Source organism: Morone saxatilis, unplaced genomic scaffold (assembly GCF_004916995.1).
Source record: "Morone saxatilis isolate NCDOM2014 unplaced genomic scaffold, NCSU_SB_2.0 Contig8, whole genome shotgun sequence".
Lineage (NCBI taxonomy): Eukaryota > Metazoa > Chordata > Actinopteri > Moronidae > Morone > Morone saxatilis.
This window is the reverse complement of record NW_023340257.1, coordinates 16,787,758-16,815,257: the sequence shown is the minus strand read 5'-3', so window position 1 is coordinate 16,815,257 and position 27,500 is coordinate 16,787,758. Positions and strand designations below refer to the sequence as shown.

Below are 27,500 nucleotides of genomic sequence, written 5' to 3'. Positions count from 1 at the left end.
TAATAAAGTCTATCTATCTATTTTAACTACACCAAATTAAACCTAATTCTCAAAAACGTTTCACAACTTTAAAATGAGCCTCTTTAACTTTTGTAAGTAAATAATAACAATAGTTATACTAGAGTTTATTTACTAGAACAGACAACATTAGAAGTGTGTTATTATATGCCACTACGTCATATATTACTCTTTCCGTCACCTTGTTTACTGATAAATGATTGGTCGGGTAGGATAAGTACTTCCTGTAAACATCGACTCTCATTGGTTCCTCGCCGTGTGACGTCGCCGGATGCTGCGGCCGTTTTCCGGCATCTTCACCGCTCCGTACTCGGTAAAATGGCAGAGGTCGGCCAGCGGCTGGGGAGCGGAGTTTACCGGCTGTCCGCTCTCAGAAACAGCCAGGGCCGACCGGTGTGCATCGGAGAAAGTCCCGGAGGTCTGCTGGTTCACTGCAGCTTCAGTGACAGTCGGAATAAAGAGAAAGCAACAGCGGAGCAACGTGAAACTCAACCGGTGGCAAAAAGCAGAGCAACACAACGCGAGTCAAAGAAACTTTACAGAGTGACAACAAGTGAAAGTCAGCAGGGGAATGGGACTTTGCCCTGTGCCGCAGCTTTGGAGCTCGGCTCACCCCGTTTCATTGGGTTTGCTCACACCAGAGAGAGTCTGCAAGCTTACAGGACCGCCCTGTACCTCTCAGCAGGACTCCAGCCTCTGCTCCTGCCTGGTAGGATGACATCCTGGACCAGAGGAGCTGTGTCCGTCCACCCCGACGCCTTCACGTCCCCTCAGCAGCTCCGAGCTTTCTGCACTGTCCTCTTTATTCTGGCTGAGCGAGGGTCAGAGAGGCCAGGTTGTGGGCTGAGACTGAGGCGTCTTAAACTACATCCCGATACCTCGCAGGCGTCTGCGACTAGAAGCTACAGCTGGAGGAGTAACAGGAGGACACAAGACGCTCCTCTGCTGTACAGAAGCAGGACGGCCTATTACGACGTCCTCAAGGTGTCCCCTGGTGCCACACAGTCCCAGATCAAGACGGCCTACTACAAGCAGTCCTTCATCCACCACCCGGACAAGAACCCGGGGGACAAGGAGGCCACCGTGCACTTCTCTGTGATCAGCGAGGCTTACACGGTGCTGGGCAACATCACCCTGAGGAAGAAGTACGACCGAGGTATTCTGAGCCAGTCGGACATCCAAAGTGCAGGGAGACCGCCCTCCAAAGAGACCACGAGCAGATCCACGGGCTCCCCACATCAGCAGCAGCAGCAGCAGCATCAACACAGAGCACGCCGGTTCTCCCAAACTGGGGGGAAGGTCATGTTTGATTTTGACGCCTTTTATCAGGCTCACTACGGGGAGCAGCTGCAGAGGGAGAGGGACATGAGGGCCAGGAAGCAGCACATGCAGGAGGAGCACAAGGAGAAAATTGCCAAGGGGAGGCAGGCGAAATTGATGGAGATGACCGTGGCGATGCTGCTGACCATGGCCGGCCTAATATTAGTCAATATTAGGTCCTGAAGTAGAAGCAGCAACCTGTCTCTATGGAGGAGGTGGAGAGGGGTTATAAAGGGGTTGACTCGGGTTTGTTTTGCAACTGAAAGCAAAGTGTTTGCACAGTTTCTAACAGTTGAAGATGATTTTATTTAGCGTGGTGCTGGAGTGAACGAGAGCTCAGATGTTTCATTCACAAGCAAATGAATGGTTTCTGTATTTCTTCACGTGTAGGATCTTTAAAGAGCATTAAACAAACATTATACATGTACATGCTGTAAAAAAAAAAAAAAAAGGGAGCTGGATCAAAAACAGTAACGTCAAATTACTGGAAACCTGGATGGATTATTTATTCGCTCTTTCTGGAAACTCAAAAGCACCAGTTTATAGGCGATAAGATATCATATTTCACATTTAGTGGCACTTTTATTTTAAAAATGGGTTTCAGTGTCATATCACAATCTTATTAAAGTTTATGCTTATTTGTTTAGATGTTGCATTAAACCAGTTGTTAAATTTCTATTTAAACCCTAATTTATTTACTTTCTATTAGTTTGATGCCAAATAACTTTTTTGGCAGCTTAAACTCAGTTCTGTTCATCTAAATATTGCAAAAGGATGTAAAAACAATATGCATTGTATCATGCCGAAGCAACGCACAATAACTCTTCCTTTACCTACACACTGGATCTGTAATGTAGAAGATTACTCTGAAGAGTAACATTTGTTCTTATTAGTAACTGAATGCACATTTTGATGCCTCCTTCCAGGTGTTTCAGTGTGTATATGTGTATGTACTGTACAAACAAGATGCCATATTATGTTAAATAGTTTATTTTGTGTAAGGGAAAACTGTATTAAGTGAATACAATAAAACATTTCTTCTGCAGTGTTATAAGATCTGACCTCTAGAGGGCTCCTAAACGCATCTAAATGATCTCTGGGTTAACGCTGGAGGACCGACGGGCTCAGTGAGTTTAAACTGTGTGGGATGATGTTAATGCATGTTACCGAGGTCTCAGCCTGCCGAGAGCTGCTGCTGCTGTTGTTAACAGTATGTCTTTATTCATCCAATTTCCCTTAAGATGATACATATTAGAAACATCAAACCTGGTAAATGGTCAAACCTTCAAACACTTTAAGCACACTGAATGTAGTATGACTCAAAGTGTTCACATATTAGGCCTAATTATAAAACATAGGCTGACTGAAATAAAAGAACCACATGAAGCCATTCACACACAATCTTATTCTCCCACAGACGTGTGAAATATGAGACACTTATCTCAACAGTTCGACACCCCATCACTATAAATGCTTTATCAGATTATGTTCGTAGCACTAAAGCTCTTTTCACTTTTCTGAGCCTTTAATCTCCAACGTTTCAGTCCGAACCCCCAGATTTTGACATTCACGAGTGACTGAACTGCACAAAATAGTTGTTTGTTCACATTTTATTCACAGAAATATAAAGAAGTATGTCAAGTACATCACTTTGTACAAAATTGCACAGACTCTTCAAAACTCAGTCAGACAACAGAAAATTTACCTTTAAGAAGTGTTAAGAAAATAAAAGGGAGACATGAGCAATCTGTGATATGTGAGATGGGCTCTTGCAACGGACAGTTTCCACTGAGGATGTTTCATCAAGAAGAATCAATCAATTGTACATAAATAAGACTCAATAGGAAAAATGTAATTTACAACGGCTGAGGAATAAATATGTTTCAAAAATAGGATTCAAATTGGCACATGAACTGCTCCGTCCGCCCCTCGACTGAAGGTGACACTTCACCTTCGAAGCTAAACGACCGTGCTTGAAAAGACAGACGCTGACTCTTGATATGTTTATTCCAACTGAACAAAAGTGTTGCATGTTTTTACTACAGGAGCTGAAAGGTGTTTTCAGGTGTGTCTAAACATGCTTTAAAAAGCAACCGGCTAATGTAGCTTAGCACAAAGACAGGAAGTCAAGGAAACAGCTAGCCTTGCTCAGTCCAAAAGGAATAAAATCCAACTACTAGCATCTCTAAAGCTCATGTGCACGATATGTCTCAACCAGACCAACAGACAGCACAATACCCATTACTTAGTGAGGCCCAGAGGTGCTGGTAGGTGGATTTCGTTACCTTTGCACAGCCATACCTTTCAGGACCATTTCGTCCTCTGAGTGGGAGACTTCAAGGGTGGAGACTAACTTAACTGGTTGGTTTGGCATGTGTACGTCTGGTTAACCACACCACCTCCATTAAAGAGCAGCACAGAGCCGCTTCCCTGAGCGTTTCTGGGGGACCTTCAGGGGCTGATGTTTACCCCTGTTTCCAGTCTTTAAGCTAAGCTAAGCTAACCGGCTGTTAGTAGTATAGCTTCATATTTTTATTTTTTTTACAGACATGAGATTGATGTCAGTTTTCTCATTATGCGAACTTTTTGCAAGGTAGCAAATTTCCTAAAATACCAAACTTCTACTTCAGGAGGCCATTTTAACTGATATTTTATATTATAGTGAATATCTTCTTTGTGGTGAAAAATTGAGGCTTTCTTTTGAATTATTAACTTAAAAAGCTTAAGTTCAGTACTCAGCATAAAGTAAAGCAGCAATGTCACGTCTTTCTGTTCAAGCATGGCCATCAAGTACCCTTAACCTAACTGCCTGTACCGTTCCAGTCCACAACAGGCCGCACAAACAGTACATAATACTGTCCCTGTTCTAAAAAACAAGTCCTCAGTCCCTCCGATAAATGCTGGATTTGGTATAATAATATCTTAAAGGCATTACTTCAAAGTGAACTCCTATATTAACAGTATATCTAATCTACAGGTTATTGATATGATAAGCTTGAATACAGAACCAGCACCAGATGGAGGGACTTTGAAAACCATGTTTTAAAAACACAACTTTAGCACACCGATCATTGAAAAATATTTGGACTCTAATACACCACCACACACTCATAGAAATAACCCAGTATGACAGCAAAATGGGAGCCACACTGTCATATTCACACAGGCTGAACTTGTGTTTTTCATCGATCTGTAACACAACATGTGACCACCTGTGTGTACGCTGCAGCCATCAGTAAAACAGTGAGAAGAAAACAATTTCAGTATGCATAGATATGCATGTTCAGTGTGTTTTGAGCAGAAACTGACGGTAAAGTAATCACCTGCTTTTCATTTTTGGGCTTTTTGTGATAATGCGAGATGTCAACACCATCCTCCTCGTCACTATGGGCAAAAGTCCGTTCAAGTCCAAGGAAATTGTCAGGCACTAAGACCCTTTAGGCTGTACACGTTTTAAGAAAAACATCTTCGAGCTAACACTAACACACCCATGATCGCTGTACTGATGTTAGTGTAGAGCAGAGACCCAGAGCAGGACTTTGTAGGGAAACCCTGCGGGGACAGTGAGGATATCCGGGACAGACTCAAAGCAGCTTTACAAACATTAATGGGATGCTCTCGGGAGCTCTGACGGGAGGGACTGTTTCTTCAGGGTCATTTCTAACTCTCAACCCTTGAGCAGGGTGATGACACAAGCTCTGCTCCTAGGGAACTGTGGGTAAAGGGTGAACAGGAAGTGGTCAGAGGTGGTGAATCAAAGCCATATGACTCCATTGGATGACTTCCTCTTGCTTTCTCTTTCTACACGTATTTTCATTGCTACTTTTTGTACATCTAGGTCTTGTCTCTGGCTCCTTCTCTGTGGCCTTCTGCTTTCTCTGTTCAATAACATTCTTGACAACTGAGTTTGAAACTAAGCCACAGAGGGATTTATCATCGCGGACACTGCTTGGCATGATCCCCCCCTTTTAAAATCAGAGAAACAGGAAATTGCCTTGAAATAAAAAACAAACAAACAAAACAATGGGTGATCCAGTGATTTGGACCGTTTTCATCATCAGCAGAGCGTCCCATGTCACCTCCAACTTTCTGCTCCTCATCCAGTCCACAAAATACGAGCCTGAACCCTGCCCTGGGCTGTTTAGTAGAAAGAGTACTGGTTCTCCACTGCTCGGGCCCTGCGAGTCCCGTCAGCGTCGTGGTAGTCCTCAGATGTACCACTAGAGGCCTCCAGCAGGCGTTCAGAGCTGTTGCTGCGGCTCTGTAATCCTCCTCCTACTCCTCCTCCAGTACCTGGGTCACTGCGGGAGAGAGAGGGAAGGGCGGTGGGTGAGGAGGAGGTGCTTGAGGAGAGCGGGGCATCAGGAGGGGCCCCTGCAGGCGCTGTGATCCCAGGAGGGTGGAGAGCTGGCTGGGCTGGATCTGTCCGGCAGCCCGCATCCCTGGGCGGGGTGAGGACGGGAGGCACGTTCACGTCTGTAGCAGATTGTAGGAAGAAGAAATAAATCTTATTAACAGAAGATTAATAATATCAATGAATCTATACTACTAATAATTATTTGTTGCTTTTACGCTAGAGAGCTGCTGGCAAAAGTCTCCTTCATAGAGCACCATGTAAACACAGACAGTGTGGGCCTCCTTTATTGTCCCTTGTCTTGGGGAGCAACAACACTGACAACACTAGTGCCAAAGACATGCCTGACCAGTGTATCAGTAAAGCCTTTTACTCTCTGAATCAAACCCTCACTCTATATAAGTCTGTGTTTGGGAGTGAATGCATGAATGTGTGTAGGTCCAGCGTTTGGGGAAATAGAGGGCCTCTTTGTGACCACCAGGGTGGGTTGGGGCCGGAGTCTCGGCCTGCATGCAAAACTCCTGCGGCATAATCGCCCCCTCACTCTCCTGTACAGGAGGGCATTCATCCCATGCCAGGAGAGCGAAGGGGAGGAGTGGTGTTAGTATGGAGAAGGAGGAGGGGGGCAGGTTCAGTGAGTTTTAACTGTGCTTCCTCCGTCTTTAAGAGCAAACCTCTGCCATCCATCAACACATTAAACTTTCTGGAAGTTTATTATCGCCCTCTGTTATCCTTTGGTGACCTGAGGAACGATTATCAAGCTGACACTTCTTTCTTTGAAACCACCAACAAGTTGTTCAAGTCAAAAGCTTTAGCACCCAACATTTTAGCCTCACTGATTTTAGTTTAAAGGCCCCCTCCACTCAGAAATTTTATTTTTCTTCTGGTTCCTACAGATGGATATATGAGCTTCACTGTGCAGAATAATGTATGTGCAGAGTTTGACACTAGAACGATGTTTTCACATTCATCTGCTAAAAAGTGGAAAGTTTCTCTGTGCTCATTGGAAATCAGATGTTAGGGGGCGGGGCCTAGAAGCATGAATTGAGAATAGTTTGAAAGTTTATCATGGTCCAATATGCAACTTATACAAGTGTGATGTAGAAACTTAAATTTGCCAGTGCACTGAGAATGGATAACATTTGCATATTTGTAGACTATTTTACTTTTAATGAGGTAGAAGGAGTCAAGGCCTTTTTAAGGATTGTAATGCGGAAGATATCACCTCAGACACACATTACTGTTCCAAGCAGACTATTTGTATATGTCTTAAGGACAACTGAGGCAGTTACAAGATAACTGTAAATGCTAAAACTCAGTGTAACAGTAGCACCAGTATGGAAGACCATAACATGTCAGTAATGTTAGTTACACCGCAACATCTAGCCTATGTTTGCCCCCACAGAACCTTAATTAGTGTAGTTGGTAACACCTGTGTTTACCCCACTGTTTTATGTCAAAATTGCTGCTGTGAAAAGGGTCTGTTTACAACTTTACCATAAGGAGACTTTCGTGACATCAGGTAATTTCCTGCGTGGGTCTACCCAACAACCTAAGCTCATTAGCTAAAATATTTGACAGCCCCTATATTAGAGATGCAGGGAATTTAACGGTTTCACTTTTCCAGCCCACCTGCTATTAGTAAAGCACTAATTAAGCACCTAATTAGGACATGCAAGCTGCCAAGTAGTGAGCTTTTAACTTCAAATATTAGGCTGTTGCATGTTAAAAAAGAACACTTTGACATCAGCTGTTAAGTTAAAAGATGTGGGTTGTCTGGCCAATAATAGAGCTCAACATCAATGACCTCTCCAGTTAAATCTTAAGTGTGTGAGCAGTTCATGTTCATGTGTTTCGTACCTGTGGTGGAGCTTCGCTGTACTTGCACATAGGAGCGTAATGTGATGTCAGCCGAGCCTCCAGACTCGAGGGGGATAGGGTGGGCGTGGAAATGTCTCAACATGTCCGACACGGTGTGAAACCACAAGTGGTGGACGTGGCACTGCCCGTTCTCGTTCACCGACAAACGCAAATGCTGGAAGGGAGAAAGAAGGGGAGACAGGAAATTAACAAGAGTCAGAGAGTTTTAAGATTTAAAAGAACAAAGAGGGAGAGATAGATAGTGAAAGAGGGAGAAACACAACACAGAGAGGCACAGTGAACATCTGAAACAGACAGACCAAAACAGAGGTCAGGACATTTCTGCAAGGCTCCTCTCTGTGGGAGCAAAGCGACAGAATGCCAAGGCTGACACCAGAGGAAGAGGCGGCAGCTGACACTTCCTCAACACTGCTGGCTGGCAGGATGTGGTGTGCAGGGATCAAGTTACATAAGAGCACACAAAACATTGACATTACTGCATCTTTTCCAGGGCCTGACCAAGTTGGTGTGGTGTGAGCTGCAGTGACTGCAAGCTTTAACGCTGCTGCAGAGCTGCAGCTAGGGGGAGAGATTAATGTATTCAACAGTGTAGACACAACAAGTTCATTCATTATTTAAAGAACACAAAATCCATCAATGACAATTATTATAATCCATATAATTGTCTTTTATTAAAAGTCTTTTGTCATGTAAAAATAAAAACATTTTCTGGTTTCTGGTTCATTTTACTTTAAATTAAACACTAATATATTTGAGGTTGTTTTGTTAGTCAAAGTGAAGACACAACTGTTGACTCTGATAACTTGTGGTAAAATTAATATGTTAACTACACTATCAAAACATTAACAAATAATAAAAATGAACCCTAATCTACACATATACAACACACATCCACCCCCACCTCCAAGTTCATTTACAGGGAGGATAAGATTCAAACAACATGATGCTGTTTCTGCTCTGTCTTATCGTCTCACCTTGGCTTTGCCCTGAAAGTTGAAGGTAAGGACGTACTCTCCCGGCCGAGTCTCGCTCTGACGAATCACAAAGAGCCCGTGGCTCCTGGCCCCTCCTGCCAGCACCAACTGAGCCGCACGCACGCGGGACAGTGTACCATGGAACCATGGGTAACCTGCAAGGCTGGCATCGCCATCTGACTCTTTCGCCCCTTCACTGCCACCTGAGCAAAGTGAAAACACATCAATGTTTTTTTTTCTTTAATCTTTTTTCTGTGTTGTGTGCTGTTTGATATTGAGTGTCTGGAGAGAAATGTATGTTATTACCTGCAGAAGAGTTTGAGCCCTGGGCCTCTGGGGACTGAAGGAAGCGCTCTAAAGGCATGTGGGATGGGTGCTGGGTGAAGGGGGGTTCCCTGCAACGGACTGAGGGGGCGCTGTAATGCTCTGCTGCTGTGGGACACGACCTCTCCGGAGCACGATACACACCTAAACACATTTTCTAATACTTGAACACATTCATGTAAATCAAAACATTTGAATGTTATATAACAGCAGATTTGTTTTTGCTCACCCTCAGAAAGCAGCTCACAGCTGCATGAGGCCACCATGGAACAGTCTTTGGAGGCCTGACCATGAGGACACGACGCCAGCTCAATGTCATCGCCGCTGTCCCTGTACACAAGCAGGCAGGTCAGGAGAACCACAAGAACATATACACATGCACGCACACATGCAAACAAACATCACAAAGTCCTAACACACAACTCCACACACATCCACATCCTACAAACACGGACACAAATAATCCTTCTGTTTACGTCCTGAGCTGCACCGACAAATGTCCACTAACCCAGGAAACTGAGGAGGAATGTCAGCGGTGCAAACTCGCCCATGTTTGTGCTAAAGCAACTTGTCAAAAACTCCACTAATTTGATGATTAATGACTGTGTGTGTTTCCCCTTCACCCTTTTCCCTCTTTCTCCATCCCTCTCCACTCCCCATCTTCAGCCAACAGCAAATATTTATCTGGTGGTTTACCCGGGGTCTATGCAGTCCTGGATGTCAGCAACCCAGGAGTTTTTCTGCAGCGAGTCGATGGTTTCCAGGATGTACTCTCCCCCGTTTTCCACCTGTGGAAGCAGCCAAACACTGCAATCAGACTTCTGCTCAAAGGACCACATCAGGATACAGAAGAAGTGTTTTTGTATAGCTATAAGGCAGGTGTGTTAATGTGGTTGTGAAATAGTTGCAGTTACTACCTTAAGAACAAAAGTGTTGTCTTTGTCAGGCATCTCCAGCGGCATGGTGGTCCTCACCTCCACGATGGCTGACAGAGGGATGCTCACTTTGGGCTTTGAGGACTGAAGTGAACATGCAAACAGACACGGAATAAAAGTCACATTTAGCTTTTCTAGTGATATGTGGTAACCTAGACATCGAGCTGCTAACAACAGACAACAACAATTTTTCCTTTACATATTTTTCTAAATCAGCTTCAAGGTTTTCAGAATGAGAAAATAAATAAAATAGAAATAGTTTTGGTTATTTCACAAGGATCTTTATTTTTGATTGTCACTTATTTAGTCATGAATATGTATTGTTAGCAAGAATAGTTTGATTTCTGAAAGTTTTTAAGGGCTTTTAAGGGGCCAAGAGCAAAAAGGTTTGGGAGCCACTGCTTTAGATGATGTTAGACAATAAACAAGCATGTGCTGTCTGTGCTTGCATATCACAGTGGATCGAGAAACCCATGTAATAAAGTATCTGCTCTAGAAAACAAGAAATGCATCGCTCCCTGGGTGGTACTATAATTTTGCATCAGTGTGATCCATGTGCATCAGCAAAAGACAGAAAGGTTCAATTAAATCTTTTATTACATCCTGTAGGAGGCAACTGCAACACTTGTAAAAGTAGAAACTTTAGAAAAAACCCTAAATAGAGCTTTAAATTAGTGGTACAGGTTTAAAGTAAATAGTACCACTATCTATCTTGAAATACACCCAGCTTCTCCCAACCCTCAAAACTCCTCTTTAATTAAGGGGCAACATGCAGTCTGAATTACTGCCACAGCCTGAGTCGCAATGAACTACACCCCCTGTCTCCTGAGATAAAATCACTTGTTCAAATAAAATAACGACAACGTTAAAAACAGTTGACAAGAGTTTACAAAAGATTGCACAATCCGCAAAAATTGCTCCACAGCTCAGATTTTATGCAGTCTCTCAGTTTCTCATTGCGTTTCTCAGCAGTTATTCGTGCTGACTGACTCTAACAAACATCAAACAGGAAGAGTTTACAAGAGGGTGAACACAGAAAACATCCTGGCCTCCGTTTGCCCTCTGCAGAGAGTTGGATTCAGACGATAATCTTAACAGATCAAATGAGTGTGTTTGAGGCGCTGAGTTGTGTGTGCGTGTGTGTGTGTGTGTTATTTCTGTGTGTGTCAGGAGAGACAGAGCGAGAAGGAGGCTGACTGATGGCCTGGCAGAGGCTTATCAGCTGATCTGTCTGGAGCAACACTGTTCTCATCTTGATTTGCCTGTGCAGCTGGCTGCCATCCACGCCCACAATTCCTTTCTTTGGATCAGATGTCAAAAACCCCTTCCTGTATTAAACCGTTTGACCATTTCCTGTACCTCTCCACTGCGGACAACACAGCTTCACTGTCTCTTGAAATCTTTAGTTGGTGCAAACCACTGTTTGACAGTGCACATGACAAGCACTCCACCACACCACTCTTACAGGAAGTACGTAGTTGGTGTGGTCAGTCTATTCTGTTCTGTGGAAGGACTTTTTAGATTAACACTCCACCCAAATGACTCTTACCTCTTACAGTAGAGACAAAAATTGTTTTGTTTCGATTTGGTAGCATACAGTCGCTTATGTACACATTGAACAGACAAACAGCAACATTACCATGAATTTGTTGACTTTCCTTTTAGCTCTGTATGGTCTTCACTCCTGGGGTAAAGGTTTTCTGATCTTAAGATGCAAAATGCTTTACTATGTTCACCAGCGAGTCACTCTGTCATTTGGTGCTTAGCTGATAGTCTAGAGTTTATGAGCTTTGTTGCTGAAAACAGCCACTTGCTATGTCTATGAGAGCGGTGAGAGTGAATCAAAACAGTCAGGTTGGGGGGCATAAAATGAAAACTATGACTTGAAAGACACAATAAATAAGATGGATATCTTCAAAACTTGAACCAATAAAATGAAAACTATCTACATGGTTAAATACCACTAATGGTTATTGAACAAGAATATATGTGTTTTTTGCCATTTAGCTGAATTGACCTTTTAAACAATAAGACACTAACCAGTATGTGAATTTTTGTCAGAAGCATCAAGTGATTTATTTCTGAATTAGTGAAATGGTCTTCAGATCATCTTAAAGGTTCAGTGTGTAGGATTTAGTGGCATCTAGCAGTGTAGTTGCAGATTGTAATTCTCTCGCTTCACCCAGCAAATTTGGATATTTTTACATAAAGCATGCTTTATCATAACAAACAATTCCTGTGATGTGTTTTAGCTACTCTCACTCGTGTAGTCACTGCGTGTTACTTTGCTTGGTGTGAACCAGAGAGTGGGTCGTCTCAGGACCTGCTGCTGTGTCATAATGCAGGCAGTTAGCGTGCTGCAGTGTGCCGTCTCTGCCACGCAGAGCAGCCGGCAGATTGATGGCCCTGACAGGGACGGAGCCAGAGCCAGCCAGCCAGGAGCAGACAACAGTGAGATTTTATGAGTCAGTTTATCTTTCCGACACTGTTGACTCTGCACCGTTATGATTTGTAAGACCTGAATAGGACGGCAGTGATAAAACAACTCAGAGTGTCTGCAGGGCAGGCCTGTCGAGATGTGTGAGTTTAATTAATGTGTCACTTCACAGCAGCTCTGAAGTTTCTCTTAATCTCAGCCTAGTCCACAGCTGATAATCATTTCCCCACGTGATGACGTTAATAGAACATAACAGATGAAACTGCTTAAGCACAATTATTAAGTTTCATTTTATGTTCCCCTTATGTCTCTCACTGAGCTTTTGAGTGACTCAAGAAACTATTTTGGTTCCTATTTTCAGTTTGTCACAGCAGACGGTTTGCCAAAGACGAAGAACCAATCAATATTTTATTTTTTGCACATGAAAGGGAATCTTTGCGAACCGCTCCCACTTACAGAAATCAATGTAACAGCTTCCCCCCTCTCTCTCTCTCTCTCTCTCACACACACAGTCTTCGGTTGCTCCTTCAGCCACCCCTCCCACGCCTGCCTCCCACCTGTCCTTACCCTTCTCCCCCTCTCTCTGCAGCCTTATCCCCACATTCCCACCAGCCATGATCAAAGGACAGTGGCAGATTTACACACACTCAGCTGCACAGCCTCGTGGCCTTCTTAAGGTCAGGGGCGATGATCTGGAAATCCCATATAGACAAATGTGAAGTGTGCAGGCATGCACGTGAGTGTGAGTGTGTGTGTGGTTAGACTTCGACAGGCTGTGTTACTCAAGGTCCCAGTGGTTGGATTTATATCTGGCATTCAGGAAGGGTTGCAGAGGTTGATTATTTTCATCAAATGTGAATGTGTTGATCATTTTATCAATCAATTTTACAGTCTGATCTTCATTTAGACTGAAGATTTGGGAATGTGCTTTTTAACAGTGGATGAACAAAATAACTTGTAAAAATGACTGTACCTGGAAATTAATTGTATCCTAGAGTTGGTTCTGGGGAAAGGTGTAAAAAGATTTAGAGGGCATCGTTCAAGATGAAGACATGGACTCTAAACCCCAACAATGACTCGCTGAAAAACGCAAACCCAATCATTGTGGATGTCCTATATGCATGTTATAACCTATTTATCTATCTGTTTATCTATTTATATTTTTGTCAGGCAGGGGTCGGTGGGAAAATCTAGCGTTTGATGCAGTGGGTATAAATACTTTGTAAGAATTGCTGATTGAAAAAAATGTGAGGTCTTCAAATTGATTGTTCTGGCTGACCAAAAGTCTAAAACCCAAAGATATTTAATTTACAATAATATAAAAGAAAGGAAGAAGCTGGCGAATTTCTGTAAATTAATTTGTTGTTGATCAAATCATCCAGTAACCAGCTCATCATCTCAGCACTAAGTCCCTGTTTTCTGTCTTGCCTGTGTGTGTGTGTGTGTGTGTGTGTACCTTGGGAGGTACGTAGAACTCCAGAAGAAACCTCTCGCCTCCTTCCTCCTTCTTCGTCTTCCTCAGCAGCAGACGGCACTTCTGCCACTGTGCAGCACCCATACAGTTTGTGTCATCAGCCACCATGTACCTCAGCGCTCCCTCCCTCTGGATTTCCAGCATCTCAGCCTTGTGGCCCTGGGAACCCCTGGGAAGCCGCAGCTTTTGGGACCACTTCTCTCCCCCTGCAGCCTCCCCTCCTCCTCCTCCTCCCCCTCCTCCTCCTACCCCGTTAGCCTTTCTGGCTCCAGATGGGCCGTCAGGTTCAGGGGAGGCCCGTCTGTGCCACATTTCCTTCACCCCATCCACCACGCACAGGCTCATGTTCCTCAGGGAGAAGCCTTTCTTGAAGCGAGCCTTTGGGTGACTGACCGATACGTCCTCTGAGCTGCGGGACTGTCCCAGAGCAGACACCTTGTGGGCCGGCTGGGGGCCTCGGGAGGCAGTGGTGCCACTTCCTCCTCCATCCATCCCTCCCCCTCCGCTGTCCATGCTGTCCAGGGATTCACTTGAAGCCCCGGCGTCCTTGCGTCTCTGGTAAAGGTCGTGACCGTAGGACAGTGGGCAACCCTGGATTCCCAGGAAAGGAACGATACTGTACTTTGGCGCTGTGTTGGAGCCGTCTTCCCCTGGCGAGGATGCCTGGTTCTCCCGGGCCTGGGTCAATGCTGCAGAGAAGCACTCGAGGAAGTGATGGGCAAAGTGCTGTGAGAAGCTCACATCGGCGCCTGGCGAGTCGTAGCACGGGTTCTCCGACAGGAAGCGCTGGAACTTGTCGGCGAAGTCTGCAGCGGAGGCTCGAGCATGGAGCTCACAGAACTCTCGCCAGTCAGGCAGTGGGCACGAGGAGGAGAGCTCCGGGCTACCGGGCACCACCGCTCCGTTCATCACTGGGCCATGCCAACCCACCGAGGAGAGGCTGGAGAGAAGGAAGAACAGCAGAATGTCAGTGTGGATGCAAGCAAAATACTGCAGCATGTATTTGTGTAACTCCTGGCTTTGGACCAGACATACAACAGTTGTGGAACAGCCTGCATGTGTGATGGTGCAAAGAATAAAAGATGTGTGAATGAAGCAGACTGCTGAACCAGCTTGTGTCTGTCATTAGAATATTTATTATATCTTGATGATGTGAAAAATTAAGTCCTTGCAGATTTTCTGTGACATGTGTTCATTAATAAAAAAAATGCAAACTCTTTACTTTCTTGTATTTTTATGTTACAATCTTAACTATTCCCACATCCCATAAAATGTCTATACTGAAATTAAATTCTGAGATCCAAGAGACCAAAGTAAAGTCTCAGCATCTTCTTGATCATTTGAAATTTGTTTTGCATTTGATTTATTTAGTTAATCGTTCAGATTTTCCCAACATGAGGGTCCTGTGAAAACAACGTATCCCCATTTTTTCCCCTTTTTCAGATCATTCAATGCATTTAAATTGGCAAATCTAGTCGAAGAACTTGGAGGACTCTGGAGAAAAACCCTTGATATCAGCATATTTGGAGATACATGGTGTTCAGTGGACATTGATTATTGATTGGTGTAAAAGTAGTCAAAGATAAATAGACCAGTGGAATAAGCCTTTTATATATACCTTTAATATGTAGACAATAAACTCCCTCCTGGTCTCAACCAAATTCTCCTAAAATTTCTGACACCATGACCTCGTTGTCCTAAAACCCCAATGACAACAACTGTGAATAAATCCACACTCACTCAATAAATCCCACATCAAAGCTCAAGTTTATGCACTGGACCGGCATACCATTGAAGGTCTATAAATGATTTATCAACAGATTCAATGAGACAAGATATTGAGAAGGAATAATCCGGAATGCTGGAGTCACCATTAACCAATTGATAGTTTCTGACAAGCACTCAGATTATCTGAATTATCTCGCAGTATGTTCAGTCACAGCAGGTTAACAGCAACTTCAGACTGATTGTACATTTCAGTTTATAAATGATAATTTGCTCAGTGTGAAAACAATAGGCTATTGTTATACTTTAATTAGCTTAATGTACAATTAACTTAATTTATCCAAGTTGCCTTCACAATAAATTCTCTCAAATCAAATATTTTTTATGCTTAAACTTAAAAATAATTGGTTGCCACAGTTGCTCTTGTCCACTCATCCTCTGCTCCTCAGCATGTGTGTTCGTATGACTCAGTCCTCAGCGCTGCCTCCCTCTCTGGCCCAATCAGTGCCAAACCACATCACATCACTGATAAAACTCTCCTCTCTCTGGACTGCAGCGGGGATCTAACACGGAGTCATACCACCATTGTGTCAGTAGCAACATCCAAAGCCAGCTTTCACCACCGCCCCTTCTCTCTCCTCTTTCTTTGCCTCAGCACATCAGTGACTAATACAGCATCAGAAGACAGCGTCGCACAATCAAACACATGTTGGTTTGATTATTATTGTCTGTAAATCACGCAGATAAAAGTGAGCAGGCTGGGTGACATACGCACGAGGAAGGCCAACACTCCCCAAGCTGTGAAAGCTTATTCTTCGAGCTGCTGGGTTCCTCTTGGCAGTTCACTCGCAGTATGTGCTCAAATGTTTGCTTTCTGAAATTGCACTCTTAAACTAAATCATGCATACATGCAAGCGTTTGCACTGTAGACTTTTACTGGAATTTCTCCTGCAAGCAGCTTTATTGTCATTTTCAAAAGCATCAGTGTGGGTTGTCTTTTCATAACAGATTAGAGCAAAAAAAAAAACCTCTCCATTGGAATTAAGTCTGACACACACATTCAACTACAAGCCAATCTCTCTTCTTTCCATCTCCCACAGATCTGAAAAAAAAAACAATATGCCAGATCAGAGAGGGTATGTGATAAGGGACAGTACACAGGAGTCCCAGCTCTTTGAGAGACAATCTCTTAGCTCATCGCATACAGAGAAAAAACTCTTGGGTGCTGAGACCCGGTGTCAGAATTTCAAAGGAATGCTGTGATTGATAGAGACACTCGAAAGTAAAGCAAAGGGTGCTATTAGAGAATAACTATAAAATAAACAGCAAAAAGAAAATGTCTGTGTGGATGTCCCATAGGAATCTAAAGTGCCAATACTGTTTCACTCCTTCACTTCACTTATTGTGCAGAAGCGGGCAGTTGGGTCTCAAATTAAACAGTTTTGATTGGAGGCAAAACATTCAGCGCTGAGGTTGGCTGAACAATGTGTTGTTGTTGTTGTTTTCTCCCATGTTCTGCTCCCAGGATGAATCACAACTAGGGATGTAACGTTACACTCATGTCACGATCCGATACGATTACTGTGTTTGCGATAATTTTGTCCTTTAATAAAATGAGACTGAAGACAATTTATGACTGAAAAAGATTCCTTTATTTCTCAGACAAAAATCTACAGAATATATTTCCTTTTTAATTTGGAGGTATAGTATAAACTGTGCAAAGCAATGCATATTTCCTTGAAGTGAAACTGAAGTCTTTTTTCGCTTTGATACCAATAAAGTATAGATTTGAAGGGGCCTTACAGTAAGTTTGAACATGTAGCCTATATGTGGGTTATCTTTAAGATCCCCTAAATGTATTTTACAGGATGTTTCTCAGGGGTTTGGAGCGCTTCATAAATGTCTTCTTCATCATATTCTTCAAACTTCTATCTGACTAAATCCACCAAGCCAAAGGCATTTGCTACCTTCTATAAGAGGAAAGGAGGCCACATATATAATATGATATTAACTTATTAAATCGAGAGCACAAATTGGCAATTCTTGTACACACACTTTTAAATGAAGGTCACGAGTTATTAAACCATGCACACCTTTTTTTTTTCTTCCATTACACCTCCAGTGGTCTGTAAGGAGGTAATTTCAAGTTGCGCAAATTTGCCTGATCATTATCAGGTTTCATGGAATTGGTTCAATTCAAACACAAAAAGAAGATTTCAAGAAAAATATTTTAGTGCTATGATTTCAGTGATATTTAAGTTTTAGTAGAGGTTAGAATTAACAACTACATTGAAATTACCAAAGGCTAGATTAATTAAGAAGCCTTTCCAAATGATTTATTAACATTTATAACAAATGTATTACCAAATAGAAAGAAAGAACACGGGCTAAAGGGTTTTTTCAGGGCTGGCAACCTAAAATGTGTTCTTATAATTGATCTACATAGCATTAGGGAATGTATTAAAAGCCATTTAAGAGCTGTTAGTTACATCTTTGAAACCGTTTACAAGAGGGCTGCCGGTATTAGGAAGGTAGCTGGCTGATGACAGGAGGGGCTGAGGAAAACTCAGGGCTGTTCATTCGTGAGACGCAGGTGCGACTTGCAGTGTCAGCGCCGTAACAGGGTCCCACCCGATTCTGCATGGTCCTCCAAGCCACGACCCGACGCATTTGGCTGTAAATAAGAGCTGGCTGAAGTCACCAGAATGGTGTTGTTCGGGTGGAAGGTCTGGTGTTGACTTAGTGTGCGTCTTTTTGCTTTTTTATGTTTGCTTCTTGGTGGTTCGTTGCGGTTGTGTTTCGCCCGTCTTTGTGTTAGTGTGTGGTGTTCTGTCGGTTTTGCTGTGTATTTTGGTAGGACTAGGTGATTTTTGTTTTTGTGAGCTGCTTATGTGTCATTGCTTCGTGATGTGTGAATTATATAGCTGTGTGGCTTGCATTGGCGTTGGCCTATACCGTGTTCGAGTTTCGTGGCATGGCATCGCAGGTGAGTGATGATGTATCAAATAGTTCAGTTACGGGTGTTGTTGGTGGTTCTTTTTTGGGTTTGTGTTGTGTTGGGTGGGTTGTCGCGTTTTGTTGGGTGATGTGTTGTTTGTGTCTGTTTATTTCTTCTTGAATTATTTTCTTTTTGTCCTCTTCGTGGCCTTCCCGGTTTCTCGGCGATAGGATCGAGGACTGTTGCTTCCAAGATTATGTCTCGTTGATTGACTAACTCTGCGTTATTTTCCTTTGCAGTCTCTTCATCTCTATCTACGTAACAGTAGTTATCTACTATCACGGTAGTCGACGCGGCTCACTACATTGTTCGATCATTTGCTTTTCTACTCTCATTGATGTTGCAGCAGTGAGCAACTCAAGGCGGCATGAGAGTGCTGAGGGAATGACGAGCATTAAGGGTTGTCGTGAGGCGTCGCAGCGACTGAGAGCGAGACGCTACAAACTGCGAAAGCTGACAGAGGTTGCGGGATGAAAGGCCAAAGATGAGCTTTTTCGTGAGACGGGTCGGCGAACGGGCCATAGGGCAGCAGAGGGCTGCCGGTATTAGGAAGGTAGCTGGCTGATGACAGGAGGGGCTGAGGAAAACTCAGGGCTGTTCATTCGTGAGACGCAGGTGCGACTTGCAGTGTCAGCGCCGTAACAGGGTCCCACCCGATTCTGCATGGTCCTCCAAGCCACGACCCGACGCATTTGGCTGTAAATAAGAGCTGGCTGAAGTCACCAGAATGGTGTTGTTCGGGTGGAAGGTCTGGTGTTGACTTAGTGTGCGTCTTTTTGCTTTTTTATGTTTGCTTCTTGGTGGTTCGTTGCGGTTGTGTTTCGCCCGTCTTTGTGTTAGTGTGTGGTGTTCTGTCGGTTTTGCTGTGTATTTTGGTAGGACTAGGTGATTTTTGTTTTTGTGAGCTGCTTATGTGTCATTGCTTCGTGATGTGTGAATTATATAGCTGTGTGGCTTGCATTGGCGTTGGCCTATACCGTGTTCGAGTTTCGTGGCATGGCATCGCAGGTGAGTGATGATGTATCAAATAGTTCAGTTACGGGTGTTGTTGGTGGTTCTTTTTTGGGTTTGTGTTGTGTTGGGTGGGTTGTCGCGTTTTGTTGGGTGATGTGTTGTTTGTGTCTGTTTATTTCTTCTTGAATTATTTTCTTTTTGTCCTCTTCGTGGCCTTCCCGGTTTCTCGGCGATAGGATCGAGGACTGTTGCTTCCAAGATTATGTCTCGTTGATTGACTAACTCTGCGTTATTTTCCTTTGCAGTCTCTTCATCTCTATCTACGTAACAGTAGTTATCTACTATCACGGTAGTCGACGCGGCTCACTACATTGTTCGATCATTTGCTTTTCTACTCTCATTGATGTTGCAGCAGTGAGCAACTCAAGGCGGCATGAGAGTGCTGAGGGAATGACGAGCATTAAGGGTTGTCGTGAGGCGTCGCAGCGACTGAGAGCGAGACGCTACAAACTGCGAAAGCTGACAGAGGTTGCGGGATGAAAGGCCAAAGATGAGCTTTTTCGTGAGACGGGTCGGCGAACGGGCCATAGGGCAGCATGGAAAGCTAACGAAGTACATTTACTCAAGTACTGGACTTAAATACAATTTAAGTTAAATTTTGTTAAATACAATTTTAAGGTGCTTGTACTTTACTTACAATTTTATTTCTATTTCAACTAACGATTCTTTTCATTTACGATTAATGGATTTGTTGTTTGGTCCATAAAATGTTAACCACTCTTTTCCGAAGCTCAAAGTGACATCCTAAAATGTCTTGATTTGTCCACAACCCAAAGATATACAGTCATAGAGGACTAAAGAAACCAGAAACTATTAACATTAGAGAAGCTGAAATCAGAGAATTTGGACATTTTTTCTTAAAGAAATAACTCAAAGCAATTAAACAGTTGGCGATTAATTTAATAGTTGACTATAGTGGCTCCCCAGGCAGTTCCACAAAGGCACTGATTCCCTCTAAACTCTTCAGAGTGTCCAAAAAAATGTTTAGCTCTGTTTTTGATCTCCACCACCTCCTGAATCTGGCTCTTCAGCGGCTAAATGCTCCACTGTGTTCACGAGCTAGTCGCTAACTGTGTCTGTCTGCTGCTTGGTGCAGAGCAGGTAGAGTGCTTTGCATACAGCTGTTGTGGCTGGAAATGAGAGCGGTGAGAGCAAATCAAAACATCTTCATTCACTTTTTAAGTATGATGTTTTGAAGGACTTTTACTTGTAATAATGTATTTTATATATATGTGTCAGTAGTTAAGTAAAAGATCTGAGTACTTTTTCCCCCACTTGAGGGGGGCATGTTTTTGCTCAATAGGCCAGCTGCTAAAACAATCAGTGAGTGTGTGGAGGTGGAGGAGACAAGGGGAGCATAAAGAAAGGGAGACACACTGCAGGACGAGGGGGAGCAGAGGAATCATGTCGAGTCTCACATCCCCATGATTCCCCTTAGTCTTTTTTCATTGCTGAGGGGGAAAAACCCCTGAGAGGAGGTCCATCAATGGACCTGAATAAAAAAAGACTGAGGGGAGTCGAGGGGAATCTAAAAATGTTCACCTCCATCCTTCAGGCCTCAGAAGCCATTCCCCCTCCTGTATCTCTTCCCTATCTGTTGTAAAAATCTACCACTACTGTGCCCCCTCTTCCTCCTCCTCCTCCGCCTCCTGCTGCTTCTTTACCCAGGGGGGCAGGGCTGATATCTCTGTCAGATGGTTGGGAGTTCTGTCTGTAACAGTAAACTGACCGGGGAGGAGAGGAAAGAGACATTACTGTGCAGGGAGAAGCTATCAACTGCAGCCTGCAAAACACATCGTACAAGATACGTTCACTTCACGTACTTTGTGGAGCCCTCACAGGACTGAACTGTGCAGAGCCAAGAACTACATATGCCTGATTAATACTGTGGTGTTGTGGGTAGTAATATAGAGCTACTGAGGAAATGATGCTGTAGCCAAGCATAACGGATGTACAAGGATTTGTGTTTTTAAAGCTGTGTGTACACACATACCTCCGTGTACTTCCAGAGATAAACACTGTATATATGTAGTTTAACAGACTCCTATATCTAAACACCCACGTTCCTGCGAGCAGTTTCATGCCAGCAGCACGACCCTCAGTGATTGGCTGATGAAAATGATTGGTGATGTTGTGCTCCCACCCCAGGGGAGTTTGGGCCATGTTTTCTAAGATTAGCCTGCTCCACAGCACAGCACACAGCTAGCAGCACACTCAGTACAGCACAGCGCTGTACACACACAGCATCTTCAACGCTTCAACACTATGTGAATAATATTATTATAGACTTATATAAGATGTAAATATTGCAGCAGTAAGATGTGGATTGAGAACATTTAAGGACATATAACATGTTTGACATACACGCTGCATGGGGAACAACAGCAAACCAATGTTATTGTAATTATGTTGGCCTCATGATTCAAGCAGTTCTGTAAACCGTGTATATTAAGTAGAGCTGAATAAAAGTAGTCGATAGACAGAAAAAAACATCCTAATAATCAATTCATAGTTTAAAGGTCCAGTGTGTAACATTTAGGAGGATCTGATGGCAGAAATTTAATATAATATTCATATAATATTGTTGTTTTTGTTACCTTAGAATAAGACATTATCTACAGAGGGAGTGGGTCCTCTTCTGCAAAGGCCGCCATGTTGAACAGCCATGTTTCAATAGCCCAGAACAGACAAACCAAACAATGGCTCTAGATAGGGCATTTTGGGTGGCCACTGTAGTTTCTCCTACATGCCTGAACAGGAGGGTAAGGCGAGGATTTTGTAATCTACAACTACCCCACTAGATGCCACTAAATCCTACACACTGGTACTTAATTCATTTAAAATTTTTAGTAAAATTATCAAAAACCTTCAGATTTTAACATCTCACAGGTCAGAATTTGCTGCTTTTCTCTATTTTATATGATTCTGAATTGAATGTTTTCAAATTCTGAGCCTTGGGATGTTTATTTTTCAGTATTTTTTAAACTGAGATTGAAGCAATGAAGATTGTGCAACACATCTGTGACATTTTTAAGGTAAAACATGAGCTTGTTGTGTCTAACACTGAGTTTGGGTAAATAACTCAACAGTAATGTATATAAAATAACACTGCAAGTTGATGTGACATCCAATTAATGACAAACACAAAATTAAGACTTCTGTTGTTTGCATCACAAGTCGGTACCAGAGATGCAGATATCAGCATAAACATGATGATGATGTTGTGTTTTGATTTGTTGCTCTGTAGGGATGCAGAAAGAATCAGAAGACTCTGACACAAGGGGGGAAGTCAAACTGACTCACCTACTGAAGGCAAAAGACAGATTATTACAGTAGACATCCAGGTGGAGGTGTGGGTGTGTGTGTGTGTGTGTGTGTTTGTGAAGACAGCAAGAAAGAAACTATGTAAACCAGCTTAAACACTGAACAAAAGGAAAGGAGGGTGGAAGGAAAAGCAGAGGAGATGCAGACACAAGATAAAGAAAAATCCCAGGAGGGAGAAATTGCAGATATAGCGGTAAGATGAAGGAGGGGATCAGACGTTGTGGTAGGAGGAAGAGCAGAAGTCGGGGTCAGCAGTAATAGAGCCCTTTCTTTACCTGCTTTAAGTTCTTTCCACTTCAGAGCAGCCAGGTCAGTGACCTTTGACCTGACCCCTGATAACCTTGTCCCTCCCTGATGAGACTGAATGTCATCTGGAGAGTTTGTATGAAGGCAACACAGCACCACCGGAGAGGAGAGAGTCTACCCTCACGGTGACAGACAGACATTATGGAAGGTATGTAGTCCTGATCCAGACACTGATACCCCCACCTGCATGGAGCTATCTGTGTGTGTGTCTGTGTGTCTGTGTGTCTGTGTGTCTGTGTGTGTGTGAGTGTAGACGCAGACAAATGCAACTGTTGATAAGGAACCAGACATGATGAGAAGATGGAGCACCACATCACCAGACTGTAACTGCACACAAACAAACTAACCACTTTTCACCAGTCTTCCTGTTTTTTCCCCCGCTTTTAACAACGTAGGTAGCAGAGCCTCATCACACTGATATTAAACACATTAATTAGCGTGTCCTCTACCAGCCGGCTGTCCTCGCTCTCACTCTCCTCACTCTCTCTCTCTCGTGGTTTCTCTGGCAAGCAGTGACAATGTAAATATTGAGTGAGCTCCGGCATCCATATGGCAGCCAGTGATAAAGGACGGGAGCGCGTGGGAGAGACGCACATTCTGCCACTGACTTCCATTTCCTGTCTCTCACCCACCAGGTCTAACTAATTTCACAGATGACCACAGGCCGCTCGCAGAAGAGAAAATGTTGTACAACCTGTGTGAGCATCGAGCGTGTCAGTTACTGCAATAGATGGGGTTTTTAATTCGGTGTCGCACAGTGAAGCTGATTATAACACTGACTGCAGAGGGTGGAAAACATGTACAGCTTGACTTTATGATATATATGCTTTTGGATTTTGCCAAGCAACTATGGGTTGTCTATTGCGAGCCCAGTAGCACTTGTGTATTTCAACTATTTTTATGTTTTTAGGTGAAAATGAATTGTTTGTGTGTATTTGTGTCTCAAACTGCCTCTTGAGGGATGAATAAAGTGTTTTGAAATGTGTAGGGCTGCAATGGAAAATTACTTGGATATAAAACAGGGGAAAGACTCACATTTGAGAAGCTGGAGTTTGAAGAAATTGTAGAAAAGAATGTGTTGTCATTTAACTTTATGTTGGTTGACGAATAGATTAATTAAATTAATTGTTTAAGGACTACAGTATTTGTTGAGACGCCGTTGATTCAACTGTGGGAGAAGCCTTTTTGTGATGACTTTTCATTGGATTGCATGACATTATAAAGTGTTCTTGTTATTTTGTCCACCCCCCCTGCAGAATATTTAGTCTAGCTTAAGTAGTGTAGCATCGCTTAGCTTGGGGAGCTGTAAAAAGCTTAAGTTTTAGTGAAAGAATCTTTGTAAAATGTAACTTTAGAGGGATCCTGCTTGAATATGACAACAAAACAACATCCCTATTAGAATATAACAGATGTTAGTTATATAATAAAGGATATAAATACTTTATAATAAGTCCCTGCATTCAATTAAGTCACTATGAAATCATAACTTGTGTAAAATGTAATGTGGTGGACTATTACAGGGACATTACAGTGGTGATTTGTTGGATTGCATTATACTGTACGGTGTTCTTGTTATTCTGTCCACCCCCTGAGTATATCAACCCTGAATGGACTTACATACTATATGAGCTCAGGTCTGCTATGAAAAGTTTTAGTGAAGAAGCCCAGAAGCTGCTTAAACATCAAAACTAACATCTGTAGCAGAATGTTATAGAATATAATTGTAGAAAAAGGAAAATAACGAGCCATTTTGTTTCATTATAGAAAGCCTCACAGGAGCATTATGGGAATATCACAGACCTGTATGCTGCTAAAATCAGGCTTATTAGACGTCACATTAACTGACTGTAGCCTATAAAAAAGATACATGAGAGAAAGTCAATAGAGGGCCTAAAACAGGCCTTGTGCAGGCCCAGAGAGCCTATTTAAAGCCAACAGTGGATCGTTGTGCAGGCTGCGTAATGGACTTCATGAATGGGAATCGGCTGCAGCCTCCTGCTGAATGGCTGACAGCTCCAGGTCCACAAAGCAGGAGATGAATGGGAGCCTGCGTGCGGAGTCACGAGTCGGTACACCGATTCTGGATCATCTCGAGCAGGGGGCCTATTAGACCACCTCAGATCAGATCTCAACACATCAACATCAGGCCCCTGATCCGTCCTGTGACTGACCAGACTTTACTCCCTCAAGGCTATTAAATGGATTATCGGAAAAGCCCCGTTTTTTGTTTGTTTTTTACACCGAGACCCTCCTGAAGTCGCCTCAAGCACAGTTAACACCTAAAAACGAGCCGCTATCATCAGCCGATTGCACTTGTTCAATAGCACCAAAAAACAAAAAACCCCGACTCTTAACGCAGGATTCATCACTGAGGAGGACTGAGGGGATGAATCGGGGGGTTTAATACCAAAACACAGCAGCCTCCCCCTCTCCTCCTCCTCCTCCTCCTCTCCTCCTCAGCACCTGGAGGTTTGTTGTTGTCCTCCTGATGCTCGCCTCTTTCTCTTGACCAGCATGAAAGATGTCTGATCATACGCGTCAGGATGGTCCAGACGCGCTAAATAAGAAATAAAAAGAAGCAGCAGCAGCAGCGGCTCTCACCTCAATGCAGGACTGGTTTCATGACGCTGGTTGGTGTCTCTGAGCCGGATCCTGGTTTTGCTGGGAGGATTGTATTTTCTATTCAGGATCAGACATGGTTTGTCTCTCTTCAGCTGGTGTTCTCTCTCCCCGGGTTATACGCGCTCACAGCCGGCCAGCTCTCCCTCCATCTCTCCGCTCGACGCACTGTGCTCCTGTACCTTTTGGCTCTGCTCTCCACAGACCGCTGACAAGTCGGAAAGTGTCAGAATAAAATGCTACTTCCGCCAAGTACTTTCGGAATAAAGCCCCGAGTTGCTGAACAAATGAGAAAGCCTGTAAATGTTTATTGTTTTAGGAGGGCCAGAGTCATAATTTCATTGCATGTTAATGGGATTTGTTAATTTGATTGCAGTTACTTAAATCACTAATTTACATTTGTAACACTTTTACAGGTAATTTCATGCAGATTTGGTATATTTTAGGTAAAATAACTTGTTTTAAACCAAAAAAAAATACATTAATAACCTTTCTAAAAAATTACAGTTTCATATCAAAGGTTTTTATCAGAGATTACCATTACTGAGTAACCGAATAAAAGGCTGTTTCAGTCTTTCGTGTCTACCTCTATTTTTATTCTATTGCCACAAAGTGACGCACAGAAACTTTTAGTTGTGGTAAACCTGATGCTGTTACACTGAACTGTCATTAAGTTTCTGTTTCATTTCCTTTGAGTTACTGAACAAACTGGAAATGATGGTTTAAAGTTCTTGAATTAAGCTGATTTAATGTAATTCCTGCATCAAAGTCGTATGTGATTTCTGGGGCTGCTGTGTAACTGGTCACTGTACTTACTTGGTGAGGGTAGACCCAAAACGGTTTAATCTGACCGTGCCCTATACCAGATACTACTACATGTGAAAACTCTAATGAAGAAGATTTTTGGTTTTATTTGCGTTTCAGCGGGCAAATGCAGTTCAGAAAATGACTCCTGAGCTTTTGAAACGTGGATCTAGTGAACTGAAAATGCATTGTGGTCCAAATAAAATCACTTTGATTCTTGGTTCCTGAAAAGCTGACATTTTAAAGAGAACCTATCAGGCCTCAATTAAACCAGATTAAGCAACCAGAAAACACCCTTTGTTGCACAACATTTAACACTGAGTGCTCCATTATAATTGAGTCACCTCTAACCATTGACAGTAAACGACTCTGAAGGCTTTTATTTAGAAGGCACACTCAAATGCAGGAACATCCTGTGTGTGTTTCTGGTTGAATTGACCACAGCTTCCTTCACTGGGGGGCGTGTGTGTGTGTGTGTTTCACTGATCTATTTAACAGCCACCGATGACTGCCCTTAAAGGAGCCACGCCCTTTTATTGTTGCCATAACTCGCCACTGACACAATACAATGCTGTGTGTGTGTGTGTTAGAGAGAGTTTGTATTATACATGAATGAATAAATGTATGAAAGAAAACATTTGACCCCCTTCTCACAACACACACACGCACACACTGAATACACAGTGCCTTTGAAAACACAAAAACACAAACTGGTCTGTTTTCACTGGGATTCGGGGCCACACACACACACACACACTAGCCAACAGGACCACATACATTGAAGTGGGGGCAGCAGCTGGACCAAACACACACACACACACACATAGCAACAGTCTTGACTGAATGAGGAAGCCAGACTCCTCGTGTGTTTTCTCTCTAATATTATTCTGTTCAGTCTCTCTCACACAAACACAAACACACTTAATTTACTCCACTGTGTTCTTTGTGATGTTATTGATCTGATCAATCTAAATCAATTACATCAAACCTATA

General features: G+C 43.1%; 2 protein-coding genes across 2 annotated transcripts; one reads left to right on the top strand and one right to left on the bottom strand.

Moving 5' to 3' along the window:
* Positions 1–295: 295 nt before the first annotated feature.
* dnajc30b (DnaJ (Hsp40) homolog, subfamily C, member 30b) lies at positions 296–1,789 on the top strand. The gene has a single exon (XM_035679762.1). The coding sequence runs from the start codon at positions 337–339 to the stop codon at positions 1,519–1,521; it is 1,185 nt and encodes a 394-aa protein (XP_035535655.1). The 5' UTR covers positions 296–336; the 3' UTR covers positions 1,522–1,789.
* Positions 1,790–2,933: 1,144 nt separating this feature from the next.
* On the bottom strand, positions 2,934–25,910 carry LOC118341499 (SH2B adapter protein 2). The gene is made up of 9 exons (XM_035679761.1): positions 25,686–25,910; positions 13,700–14,657; positions 9,789–9,890; positions 9,568–9,659; positions 9,101–9,201; positions 8,854–9,015; positions 8,548–8,750; positions 7,553–7,727; positions 2,934–5,814 (listed from the first exon to the last, which is right to left on the bottom strand). The coding sequence occupies exons 2-9, from the start codon at positions 14,624–14,626 to the stop codon at positions 5,480–5,482; spliced, it is 2,097 nt and encodes a 698-aa protein (XP_035535654.1). The 5' UTR covers positions 14,627–14,657; positions 25,686–25,910; the 3' UTR covers positions 2,934–5,479.
* Between the last annotated feature and the right edge of the window lie 1,590 nt (positions 25,911–27,500).